The following is a 12,275-nucleotide window of genomic DNA, read 5'->3' as shown; positions in this document are numbered from 1 at the left end:
ATAAATGTATCTACAATGGCCCGAATACACCATCGTACTTTTCTAACTTTTTTAAGCCTCCTGAGCCACAACCTTTTTTTGAGCCACAGGTTTTGTATAGCTCGACCTTTATCTTTTCTTCCAGCTATAAAAGCAGAGAATGGCGGTCAGCAGCGTGTAGTAAAGCCATTGTTACGTTCTCTGAGCCAACGAGAAACTGCGGTACATAAATGCCAAAGATTCTCCATCAGAGAGCAGAAGTTATTTTTTTCAGTAGATATTTTTAAATACTCTACAAATATAAAACCCAGCTCCAGGTGAATGTTGGGCGGCGAAGTTGCGAGAAGCAGTATCAAGAGAAGGGTGGGTTACTGAAACTGAGAAAGCAGTAGTGTGACTTTTGAGATATTCAATATTTAAGAAACATGGAGAACTAGGTACAGAAACTCAACTGTTTTTCCTTTTCTCTTTTAGCTGGTTGGTTTAAAGGGAATTCATAGGAATGGAAATCTGGATCCTAAACACTCAACATGTGACAATTGACCTCAATATATACGCTGCTTCTTAATTTTGTATTCCATTAGTCGCTCAGGCAGAGACGTAAAGACTAAACTATAAAGAATACTTCTGTATTCATTGTCTTTCTCACAGCTTTTATTCTCGGGAGCCTCGCACATATAGCCTGTAAATCCAAAAAAGAAGAAGACAATTGTCGTGCTTATCGGAGGAGGTTGTTGGGAGTGGATGTGAAGTGCTACTGCTGCAGAAACTGTAGTACAATAAGTAAGAAAGGAAACGCTGAGACGAAACAAGATGATTCAGCTGCACTGAGATCAGAGGAGAACTTTGCTCTTGTCAAAAACACTGCAACCACAAAAAGAAGAGGATACGTCCATTCGTCACCCGACTACTGCTGTGATCTAACTCGGTCACTTCATTTTGTGAGCGTGTGTCGTTCTGCTCTGATTGTTTGAGTTGTTCTTGTTGAACTGAACTTGTGAGGAAGAAGAAAGACAACAGTGAATGTGTGGAATTACATTTTTTTTTTTTTTTAAAGATATATTTATTCACTATTTATCAAAAATGTTCTTGTCTCTTTTTCATGTTCTGTTTTGTAAGAGATGTCTTCTCAGTGTGCATCCGCAGAGCTGACGCAGCATTTATTCACTGCGACATGCTCCCCTTCTGAGATTTTAGCCTAATTTGAGTTCCACTTTTAATGATTTCCATTCACACCTGCAGTTTCTCCAAATGCGGGCATCATCACATTTACATTTTACACACTTAAAAGCCAAAAAGAGTTATTCTTGTTACGAGCAACTCTTTTCTGAATGTGGTTAAGTTTTTTTTCTTTGGTAGGCCTTGAGATGAAACAAACTCCCCAAGTCCATTACATTACGCAGTTTTATTCTCTATGCACAGTCCAGTTAGTATTTAGAAAATTATCTTGTGTTTTCTAACTTATAAAAAAAAATTCTAACATCTTTAACGCCATAAGCTCCTCTCATTTGATCTGCCCCAACAAATCACTCGAAATGCCAAAAACATGATTTGCTTGTATACTATCTCATCCCCCCCAACACTGTGACTGATGTGCTGCAGGTGTTTTCTGTATTTGTCTTTTCTATTAAAGAGGGAGGAGTATTTTGTTCTGACAGAAAAGGTCCCAGAATGCAAAGCAAAGGCAAAACAAACTGTGCAATACAAGTCTACAACCAGAGAGTCTACCGTGTGGTCTCAAGTTGGATATCCACATCCTTATGGCCAGATATGATTGAAAGTGTAAATGAGAGCATAAGTCATGCTGGGAATTGCAGGTAAAATTGGAAGCGGTTGAGAGAGAAAACAACATTTTGTGGTTGATTGTTTTCTTTGCTTATGAATTAAAAACTCAGTGGTTGTGTGTGACTTCTATGTTAAAACCCTCTGCAAAAGCAATGCAGGTTACTAAAGCTGCAGGAACGATCTGTAGCGTTGAGCTTCTAAGCCTCGGTTTGCAGTAATTCTTTATTTTCGGTCCACGTGTGACAGAGACCGAAGGTACACGGTGTGAATCTGTACTCGGATGTTCGGGACATATCTTAATGTAACCTCACTGTTGGTATACTTCGTGCAGACATCTGCAAAAATGTTCTACAGTTGGAATGTTTGAAGCCATGCTTGTGGAAAAGTTGATCCATCAAACTGTTCGTCCGCCACTTCGGGCCAGACTGAAATATCTCAACAGCTATCGGATGGATTGCCACCACGACAATGTTCAGACATCCGTGGTACCTCGAGGATGACTCGCTTGCCCCTCGGTGGCCGCTGTTTTTAGGACACCTGGACAATCTAATCCTCAGTTTATGTCGACATTGTCGAAAATGTGGAAGTGCAGTTCTATGTTTAAATATTGAGGGTCATAGTTTATGAAAACTATGTTGTCGAAGCGGACTCTGTTGAATTGAGACGTGTCTCTCTCTAGAATGCAGTGCAGTTTAACTCCAAGATCTCATGACACAGACCGAATGTTCTGGGCATCATTCAAGCACAATTTGTGGCATGGATGGATGGATTGTTGGATGGAATCGTCTGTACCGGTGTACTATAGTGGCAACCGGGTTATAGGTTATTTTTTTCTCCTAAAATATATTTATATAATTTTAATAATTTGGTCAATATATTCAATGATGCTCCAATGTGTGTCTAAGAACCACAGTAAGTATGTAGAGCTTTCCACAAAATGCACAGAATATACAGTTTAGCCTTATTCTTAAATATTAACAGCACAAAAAGGTGTCACTTCCCTCCGTGGTAAGTTGGTAACTTTTGCGTTTGTCATACAGGAACTGGTCTTATTATACTGCCCTTTTTGTATTCGATATTCTGACTTACAGCATGTTAAAAATTGTGGAATGTGTGATATTATTTCCAATCAATAATCGGTATTCGCTGGTGGAGTTGAAATCTCTCTGTAGACATCTGGTTGAACTTCAGTCGAGGTTAAAGGATTTAAAAATGTATTTATTTTTTTACGCCTGTGGAGCAGCCTGTGGTCGCCATGGTCGCCGTGTCCCCCCCGGCCCCCCTCTCCATCGGCCCCCGGCCTTCCACAGGTGGGCACACTTACCTGTATGTAGCCTTGCGTCATGACGACACTTGAACTAAACCCAATCAGTCACAGCCTAAACCAGCCGAATGTTTTGCCACCTTATCAAGTAAAGCTGTGAGACGTTGTGTTGATGGTTCAACTACTTTCACGAGCCGCGTTGTTTTGCTTGTTTCATATTTTGGGAAAGTGGAATCATTCATTTTCCTGGCAGGAAATAAAGCTGCAAACAACTGTAAAGATGGATATTTCTGTTTTTTCTCACTTCCAGACCACAAGATTCACTGATTTATGGAAGATTTCTTTTTTTGGACTTAGTAGTGTTCACCGAGTCGAGCCGCAAACGTGTACAAAGTGACGGCACGTGAGTGGGTCGCTTCAATTCCATTTATTTTGTATAGCCCAGAATCACAAATTACTAATTTGCCTCAGAGGGCTTTACAATCTGTACACATACGTCATCCCTGACCTTTGACCTCACACCCGATCAGGAAAAAACTAAACAGAAAAAAAGGGAAGAAACCTTCAGGAGAGCAACAGAGGAGGATCCCTCTCCAGGATGGACAGATGCAATAGATGGCATGTGTCCAGAATGAACAGCGTTACAATGACAGAAATGTGTGAATAACGAGAAGTAGGCATGGACCACGATCCAAGTAAACAAGGAGAACGAGAGCAAGGGCATCAGAAGGGTCATGGCAGGAGTTGCCTGTCGGTTCGTGGGCCACCGGACATTTGTGACTTACCTCCTCTTTGTGTGCAGATTATTATGTTTAATTTGTACCGCAGAAGATTAAAAAAAGAACACGAACACAAGGTGCAATAATTTGTATGTTTGTATTGGATTCTAATAGTTGTAATGCAATGTGTGGAAGTCATTTCATGTGAACGAATGGATCCATCAACATCATTTCATGTGAAATTAAAAGTTATGCATATTTGCAAATGGATTTGCATTTATTCGTGGATATGAACACAAAAATACTAACTCAAAAACATGTGGAAAGTGATTTATTTGTTGATCACGGAAGTCATGAGGAAAGGATTTGTTATTAATCGCATTATATTCTTTTGATATGAAGTCCTGCCCTGTACAATTGCCAGTAATTTGTTTCTTATATCTTATCCAGTTTGAATTTCCTTATTCAATTCCTCAATTCTTGTTTTTTTTAACATCAGTTATATCACATTTACAACATTATTATTTCAGCTGTTCGACTTTGAAGTGACTCAAAACGTATTAATAGGTTCAATTGAAGTAGTTCTTTTTTTCTTACACATTCAGGAATTAAACTGCAGGGACAACATTAAAAAAGATCGAATTATTGTGAAAAGTAAATGGATCCAGAGGTGCACATAACATTACATACTTTATTATATTACCATATGTTTATTATTAAAGTGATATTTGTACCTTTTAAAAAAAAATCAAGGTTATCGTCAATACCGGTATATCGCGACAACCATAGCAGATACAAATTTATTAGTTTGCTAAAGCAACCAAATTTTAACAAAGACACATCTGACCACAGATTTCTGAAAGAGACTTCAACATTGATATGAGCTGATTTAGGTATTTGTTTCAACCATAATAAGAAATAATAAAAAAGATAGAGGCAATATTAACCAATAAAATGAATATATACAACATCTGAATTAACTAAATGCATGAATGTTACATGATCAAAAGAAGAGAGAAAACAACAACATCAACATCAACTTAAACATTTAGTGTTATAATTCTTGCACTATGTTGACTGTTGATTATTGTTGTTTTGTTTTGTTTGTCTGTCAGCCGCCAAGTCAAATTATTTGTGTGTCTAACACACGTAGCAAATATATTTTGTTCTGATTCTGATCATCATAGTCCTGAGATAAACACACGGTGTTCCTCGCCTTTTGATACTGATGTATGTGTGCTTTGCTTGAGTTCCACAAACACATGCACGTCATTCTTTCGTTAAATATCCCAGTGTGTTCCACCTCAGTCTAGTCTCATGAACAACATCTGAGCGCGACATGTGAATTTCCCAAAAAACGGACTGCTCCTTTAAAATATAATGATGCCGGTCTCACCCAATGCACGTTTTAACGCGGGGAACCACTATTACTACTACGAGCAGTCAGTTAGATACGATTAAACATATATTGTTTTTATAATTCCCTCTTTATAAAAGCGTGTGAATGCAAAAACAATAGACATGAAAACGTTATTTCGCAGTACACCCCCATAAAGCGCCCCGGTGGTATCGTCTGCTCCCCGGAAACGCCGGCGACAGTAGAAATCCCGGTGTACTAGCAGAGGCAGGTGGAACTGATTTGTCAGCTCAAGTGTAACCAGGGTAAGAGTTTTGAGCTATGTTAATGACTTGATACATTGTCGGTGTTTAAAACAAACAACTCGTTCACACTTTGCGTTAACTGGTGGGTTTGTGAGCATTTGACGCGTGTGTTGACAGACTAGCTAACGTTAGCAGTGTGACGTTAGCGCTGACACCCGTGGGGCTCCGCTAGCGAACAGACAAAAGAAGTATTCTAGCATCGAAGACTGAACCCCACGTAATGTATAACTAGGGATGTGTGTTTCGTGCTGTATTTAATGTATCTGTGGTGTTTAATGGACAACCGGATGCCAGTTCTGGTCCCGAGTTGTATAAGCTAACCCAGTCACCCTAACCTCGTTAGCTGGGTCAAGCTAACTAACGGCAGAGTTCCAGAACCGGTCTAATTGACTGCGGCTGTAGGATCCTCAGTTTACTAACGTTACACGTGTCTGTCCTGATTCTGTGTGATGGAAGAACGTGAGGCGTAACATCGACTCCTTTCTCCTTTTTTTCCCCACTGAATTATGTCTAACGGCAACTGCAGGTTTGTTTACATAATTTATTATTTAAATGAAGCATCTCCTCCCAACAGCTATCCATCGGTTACGGTCACAGCGGTAGTTTAGTTCACATAGAACACTCCGAGTCGAGTCGACTCTCGTGAAGGCCATCGTCGTAATATACCCAAAAAATGTTAGCGTTACATAAACCCCGTTTTGCTCCTACGTACTGCGTGGTGGAACGTCGTACATTTAAAAGTACTGCACCGAAGTACAAATTACAGGTCCTTGTATTTTACTATTTTAACATTATGGTATTAATACTGCAGGAAAATATACTACGACTCCTCATGGTAGCATTACAACCGATCAAACTGACGTATTCAACATTACTCGGAAAATGCGGACATTTGGAAAAGTAGGAGTCATACCGACTGGCACGTTGTCCTTTTCTTAAGGCCTCAGTGTTTAGTAAGCCTGCGTAATTCTACATACTCATTCCCAAGATTAATTTTCAATGACTTGGTTTAAAAGAACTGGAAAATCTGTCATCTCACTCATACTGAAGCAATGATTGCCCAATAATTAAACCACTTCTGTGTTTAATAATAGTAACACTGATAGAGAGTTAATATCAAAGCAAATATTGTCTTAGCTTTACAATTAAGGAGCCAATTGAGGACATTTAGATTACGTTTGATAATGAGTCACTTGGGACCAGTTTTCCTCCAGGTTTTAGAAATAACTGATGTACAGCGTGTTTGTTGGACATGCCCTGAGTAATAACGACCTCTTGCTTGTATTGATACAGGTGTCCACAGCGAGGAACAGTCCGCTCCATTTCTCAGTCATCGGAACAGCATCAGTAACGCTGGACAAGTTTGTAAGTCGTCATGTTTATTTTTTTAATATTGCAGATGATGGGGTCGGACGATGTTGCCCTAAAACAATATGACGATTTTTTCAGGGTGTAACCGTGACACTCTTATTCTTGACAATGAGACAAAATACTGATAAAAATATATATACATTTTCAGAACTAACACGTTTTTTCAGTTTACCTTCAATAAACAAAGATAAAAACAGTTTAATTTAGACAACAAATGTTTTATTTACATTTGGCCACACAATAATAATTGAATAGTTAAGATATTGTGTTTAAGTTGATCTTCATAAAGTGTTATACGACAGGGGACAACACTGTTGGAAACATTTTTCACCCTAAATAACCTTCTCTTGGCTAGAGCAGAACACCTGTTAATATTCCAGTTTGTTACAGGTGGCATTAATGTGAAACACTGAAACAGGGAGCTGCTCATGTTTAACCCTTGTGTTGCCTTAGGGTCATTTTGACCCGAATCAATATTACACCCTCCCCCCGCCTTTGGGTCATTTTGACCGGATTCAATGTTTCACCCTCCTGTTACCTTTATATTTACTAACATATTTTACCCTTTGGGTTCAATTTGACGCCAGCAATTAAAACCTCCAGAAAATTATTAGAATTAATATTGTTTTCCAAGTTTAAGTGTGAGGCACTTTATGTTTGTTTGTTGACTACCGAAAGAACACCGACATTAAACATTGAATGGGGTCAAATTAATCCGAAGGCGGGGGGAGGGTGTAATATTGATTTGGGTCAAAATGACCCTAAGGCAACACAAGGGTTAAAGCTGCTCACATTCTGATGTGAAGCTTCCAGTTCGTTTCACAGATGATGGGTGAATTATTCTGTTATTGAAATGCTACTCAGAGGGATCTTTGTCTCTTTTGAACCGTGGTCCAATACATCAGTAAGAAGGAATTTATACAAGCTAAAGGCCAACTGACATATAGAGTAGTCTCATACTTCTGATGATAATAATAGTGCAGATCTAAACAAGTAAGTTACCTTTGAATCCCCATAACTCCACAAAATAAATATATTATTTAGTCTCTTGTTGTAACATGTCACTCAGTGCATACCATCAGGTATGCCTACCACAGACACATACCTGCATTTATTTTGAAAGGTTATATTTATGAAGACGATTGTACATTCAGTCATTCATTAATGTTTTTATTTAGCTGGCAGTTTTTCTTTCAACCATACGCGTTACTGATGTGTTTAACGGAACGGGGTCCGAACGTCAACAAGTCAGAATATAACCATTGTCAAAATTTAGATAATTGTTTTTTAAATGTATCGAAAATACCACTATGAAAATGAACAATTTGATGTGATGCACACAGAGCGAATGCAGTGCAACATCTTAACAGTACTAACACTGCTGCTCTCTTAATCTTTGCCCTCTGATTGGATGAAACATTTTCAGTGTTGTCCAGGAACTGTTTTCACTGGTGATTTTGCTTTTATTCTAGAATATCTTCGAGTTGAATGGACAAGGCAGCCAGAAGTACACAGGTATGACCCTCATCCTTAAATAGATCGTTGTATTGTCATAGAGAGGTGATTGAAAACGTGTGGTTTTCCTTTTTCCCCCTCAATGTTAGCCCAGCTAGTGAAGGCCACTAAAGGTTCAGTGATGCCTGTGAAGAAGAAGAGGAAGCTCCCTGATGCAGATGATAATGAGCGCAAGTGTAAAATCACAAGGTAAGTGGACACACGGTTACAATGTGAGTGAGGGAACGCCTACATCTGTCCTCTGCTCATCTATGTGCAGTGCATGAAATCTCAAACACTGAATTGTTTTTATATCTTGCATCTACATCTGATTTTTTATTTTATTTTGTGGTGTCTCTTAGTTTGGTTCCTGGCTGTGTTTTGTTGCATGTTGGTCCAACCGATAATAATTCTTTGTTCGTTCATTTTAAAAGGATTGCGTAATTTCTGAACCCAAAGCTTGTGTCTGTGTGTGTGTTACAGTTTCACTCGACCTCAGATCCGAGGTGCGAGGCCCATCATCGCCGAGAAGCTGTTCTCCAATAAGAAGTGCCTGGCCTGGTTCCTGGCGTACGCTGGCCCCGACAAGGTGGTTGGTCCGGAGGCCATGGAGAAGTTCTGTGAAGACATCGGCGTGGAACCAGAGAATGTGAGTCGCCACCTGGGTGTTCACCAAGTTGGTTATGACGCTTCATACGCTGACATTCAGCGAGGAGGATGACTTGGAGGGAGCGACGATGCAGTTTTACAGCATCCAGACAAGCAAATTAGAAACAATACTTACCTTTTTGTATTTTTTTGGGGTACTATTAATTTGTTAAAAATAGTGTTCAAAACTCCCCTTCACATCCACCGCCTTAAACTGTAGAGCGATTGCTTCAAGAGCCTGACCTCCTGCCTCATTGGCCGGCCTCCTTCGCGATGCCTCCTGCATAACGGGCCTCCTGTTTCATGGATTGTGGAAATCTGGATCATGTTCCATGCCTATTACTAATTATTCATACATTTCTATCATATTCATTAAATGTGTTGTAACGCTGTTATTCTGTACACATGACATATATTGCTTCTGTCCATCCTGGAGAGGGATCCTCCTCTGTTGCTCTCCTGACACTTTCTTCCCTTTTATCACCATGAAAGTTTTTTTGGTGGTGGCGGGAGTTTTTCCTGATTCGATAAGAGGTCCTAGACAGGGATGTCGTATGTGTACAGATTGTAAAGCCCTCTCAGGCTAATTGGTGATTCTGGTCTATACAAAATAAACTGAATTTATTTAACTGGGGAGACGGTAGAGGAACCCTATGCACATGCACCAGTGTCTGTTTTAAACGTTGGAAAGGATTCAATGCATCTCCTCTTCTTCTCGCAGATTATCATGTTAGTGATAGCCTGGCATCTAGAGGCAGCAAGTATGGGCTTCTTTACAAAAGAAGAGTGGCTCAGGGGAATGACATTATTACAGTAAGTCACTTTAACTTTTAATGTTCCTGAAAATGAATGTCACAAATGAGACTCTCGTGTTCTTATGACCCACATTTAATTTATTTCTGCCAAAACCTCCCTGTCTGTAGTCCTAATACCTGTAAGAAAACCCCATTGAGCTGTATCTGTTAAGTTTGGCCCTTCACCTACTTGCAGGTGTGACTGCACGGAGCGGTTACAGAGCAAACTGGATTACCTGCGCAGTGAGCTCAACGACTCTGTAGTCTTCAAAAACGTCTACAGATACGCCTTTGACTTCGCCAGAGTGAGTAAATAAAGAGCGTGTGCGTTTAAAGAATAATTTGCATTTTTTTCCCGCCCTCGCTGTTTTCACCTCTCTCCTGCAGTGATGTGCCGGTTCACTCCTCTTTCCATATAACTAATGTGTAGCCTTGTTTTCCAACAGTCGTATATATCAAACATTACCTGAGAGCTCTGTAGAAAAGCGGCCATCGGCAGTCGCAGCATCAAAACAGGAACTGTAACTCGCTGCTGTTGTCTTGTGCCATTTTTCCTGTCCTCAGGACAAGGACCAGAGGAGTTTGGATATGGACACGGCTAAATCCATGCTGGCATTGCTGCTGGAGAGAACATGGCCACTCTTCCCAGTCTTCCATCGGTTCCTGGAGGTAAATCCCTGTTCTGCGACTCGTTTGGAAGATAAAAGTTGCAATAATTTGTTTAAAGGATTAAAGCTTGTACCAGTTCCTCTGCAAAATAACACTTGAAGAAATTGTTCTCTAATGGCAAAAACATTTCGTCCCCATTAATCTGTCCCTCAGCAGTCCAAGTACAAGGGGATGAACAAGGACCAGTGGTATAATGTTCTGGAGTTCAGCAGGACCATCAACACAGACCTCAGTAACTACGATGAAGACGGAGCTTGTGAGTAGAGCGGTGGATCGCTAACAGCGTTTTGGTTTGTTTTTAACAGCAGCTCCTCACCGAGGCGTTGGTCACACAAGAAAATGGCAGTGACCAATGCATTCACACACCCCTGGCCCACCCACCGTATATAAGAAGGGGACGTATTCGTCATTCTGGCCGACTGCTATTTTGAAGCATTCTTTAGCCATTATTTGCCATCCCCAGCTTGACTGTTTACAACAACAACAAGGGACACGATGGAGGTGGTGCTAAGTTCAAGTGACGGCTTAGAAAGATGGTTTTAGGCAGCCAAAACGTTCATGAACTGAGAACACTATGTAGGGTTTAAAGTTCTAAGGAGAAAACACAGACAATGCTGTAGCAGCCACCTGTTAATCAAAGGTAGCCACTATCTATTTGATTATAAACGGACCATAATTTACTAAATCGACATCATGCTGTATTGAAGACATGAAACTAGAGATTGTGACCATAAACTCATGTTCATTATGTTTACTGAGGAAATAAATCAACTGAGTCATTTTCTCATAGTCATCTATACAACCAGAGTAAAATACAAGGTGATAGAATCTTGGTAAGATGGATTTATACTTCTGTGTTAAGGGGTTACATTTATACACTACCGTTCAAAAGTTTATAATCTGTTCCTTTTTCTCTCAACAATAACTATTTTAACAGGTTAAAAGCTGTCTAATTCAGACAAAGTTTTTACATTTGATATATTTTGGGAATTCGTATTTCTTTGGGCCTGCTGCACTGTTAGTTGTGGCTCCTGGTGGAAGCAGCAGGAGACCCCTGTTGCTTCCTTCAGCAGAGCAAGTTACACGACACTGCATGATGCAACACGGCTAATATGATAGCTTCCTCCATTTAGACTCTGGTTCTCTCCGTTCCCTCAAAGGTCAGCACTGCCTTGGTGTTTTGCAGACCTAACATTTAGTCAAATGCAAAGCGTTTGCTGCTATCGTATTCCAAAATGTCTGAATAGAAAAGTACGGGGAAGTAACTGAATATTGATCACATACCACTGTCCACGATGGTAAAAGTGATTTATTTGTATATCTTTAGATGAACTGTTACATTATCCGTTTCGTTTTTGTCTTCAGGGCCAGTGCTGCTAGACGAGTTTGTGGAATGGCAGAAGGCTTGGTCGGCATCGTAGCAGATGACATCACAAGAAGAAAAAAGGAGGAGGGAGAGAAAATAAAAACCACAAAACACTGCAGAAACCTCTGTATTGTTTGAGGGGGGGGGGGGGGCGGGGGGAAAAAACCCAACCATTTCAGATCTCACGATGACAGACTTTAAGAATTCTCACACACACACACACACACACACAACACATATATGGACTACAGTACATCCCTACGTGGGAACGGGCCTTTCTCTCTCGGTGTCGACTTTTTATAGTGTTCATTTGAAGAAAAGAAAATGTTCTTAAGATAAGACAAACACAAAAAATGAACTGAGAACAGTTGAGGAATTTGTTTTCTGAATAACTATTTTTTCCCCCCCCATTCTGTGTCTTGTTTATAGATGTTTTCACAGTAATAAAAAGGAAATGGAAGTGAGCCTTCCCTCGAGTTGTATTGCTTGTCCTTAAAACCTGAAGGATTAAAAAGCTACTTGAT

General features: G+C 40.0%; 1 protein-coding gene across 2 annotated transcripts; it reads left to right on the top strand.

The window, feature by feature from the left end:
• Positions 1-5,337: 5,337 nt before the first annotated feature.
• Positions 5,338-12,215, top strand: dcun1d5 (DCN1, defective in cullin neddylation 1, domain containing 5 (S. cerevisiae)). 2 transcript variants are annotated; one of them, XM_056441210.1, is made up of 10 exons: positions 5,338-5,409; positions 6,703-6,774; positions 8,253-8,295; positions 8,385-8,484; positions 8,758-8,923; positions 9,644-9,735; positions 9,913-10,021; positions 10,281-10,385; positions 10,539-10,641; positions 11,751-12,215. In XM_056441210.1, the coding sequence occupies exons 4-10, from the start codon at positions 8,417-8,419 to the stop codon at positions 11,804-11,806; spliced, it is 699 nt and encodes a 232-aa protein (XP_056297185.1). In that variant the 5' UTR covers positions 5,338-5,409; positions 6,703-6,774; positions 8,253-8,295; positions 8,385-8,416; the 3' UTR covers positions 11,807-12,215. The 2 variants fall into 2 exon arrangements, with proteins under 2 accessions (XP_056297185.1, XP_056297186.1); XM_056441211.1 differs by lacking the exon at positions 5,338-5,409 and adding an exon at positions 5,666-5,935.
• Positions 12,216-12,275: the final 60 nt, after the last annotated feature.

The sequence above is a fragment of the Pseudoliparis swirei genome, chromosome 20 (genome assembly GCF_029220125.1).
Source record: "Pseudoliparis swirei isolate HS2019 ecotype Mariana Trench chromosome 20, NWPU_hadal_v1, whole genome shotgun sequence".
NCBI classification, from domain to species: domain Eukaryota; kingdom Metazoa; phylum Chordata; class Actinopteri; order Perciformes; family Liparidae; genus Pseudoliparis; species Pseudoliparis swirei.
Note: the sequence above shows the minus strand (reverse complement) of the source record. Positions and strands in the feature narration are given on the sequence as shown.

Excerpts from the sequence above, each read along its gene's own strand:
- dcun1d5 (XM_056441210.1), top strand. The coding sequence starts at position 8,417 with ATGCCTGTGAAGAAGAAGAGGAAGCTCCCTGATGCAGATGATAATGAG. Across the intron at positions 8,485-8,757 it reads CGCAAGTGTAAAATCACAAG|TTTCACTCGACCTCAGATCC; the intron begins GTAAGTGGACAC and ends TGTGTGTTACAG. Across the intron at positions 10,022-10,280 it reads ACGCCTTTGACTTCGCCAGA|GACAAGGACCAGAGGAGTTT; the intron begins GTGAGTAAATAA and ends TCCTGTCCTCAG.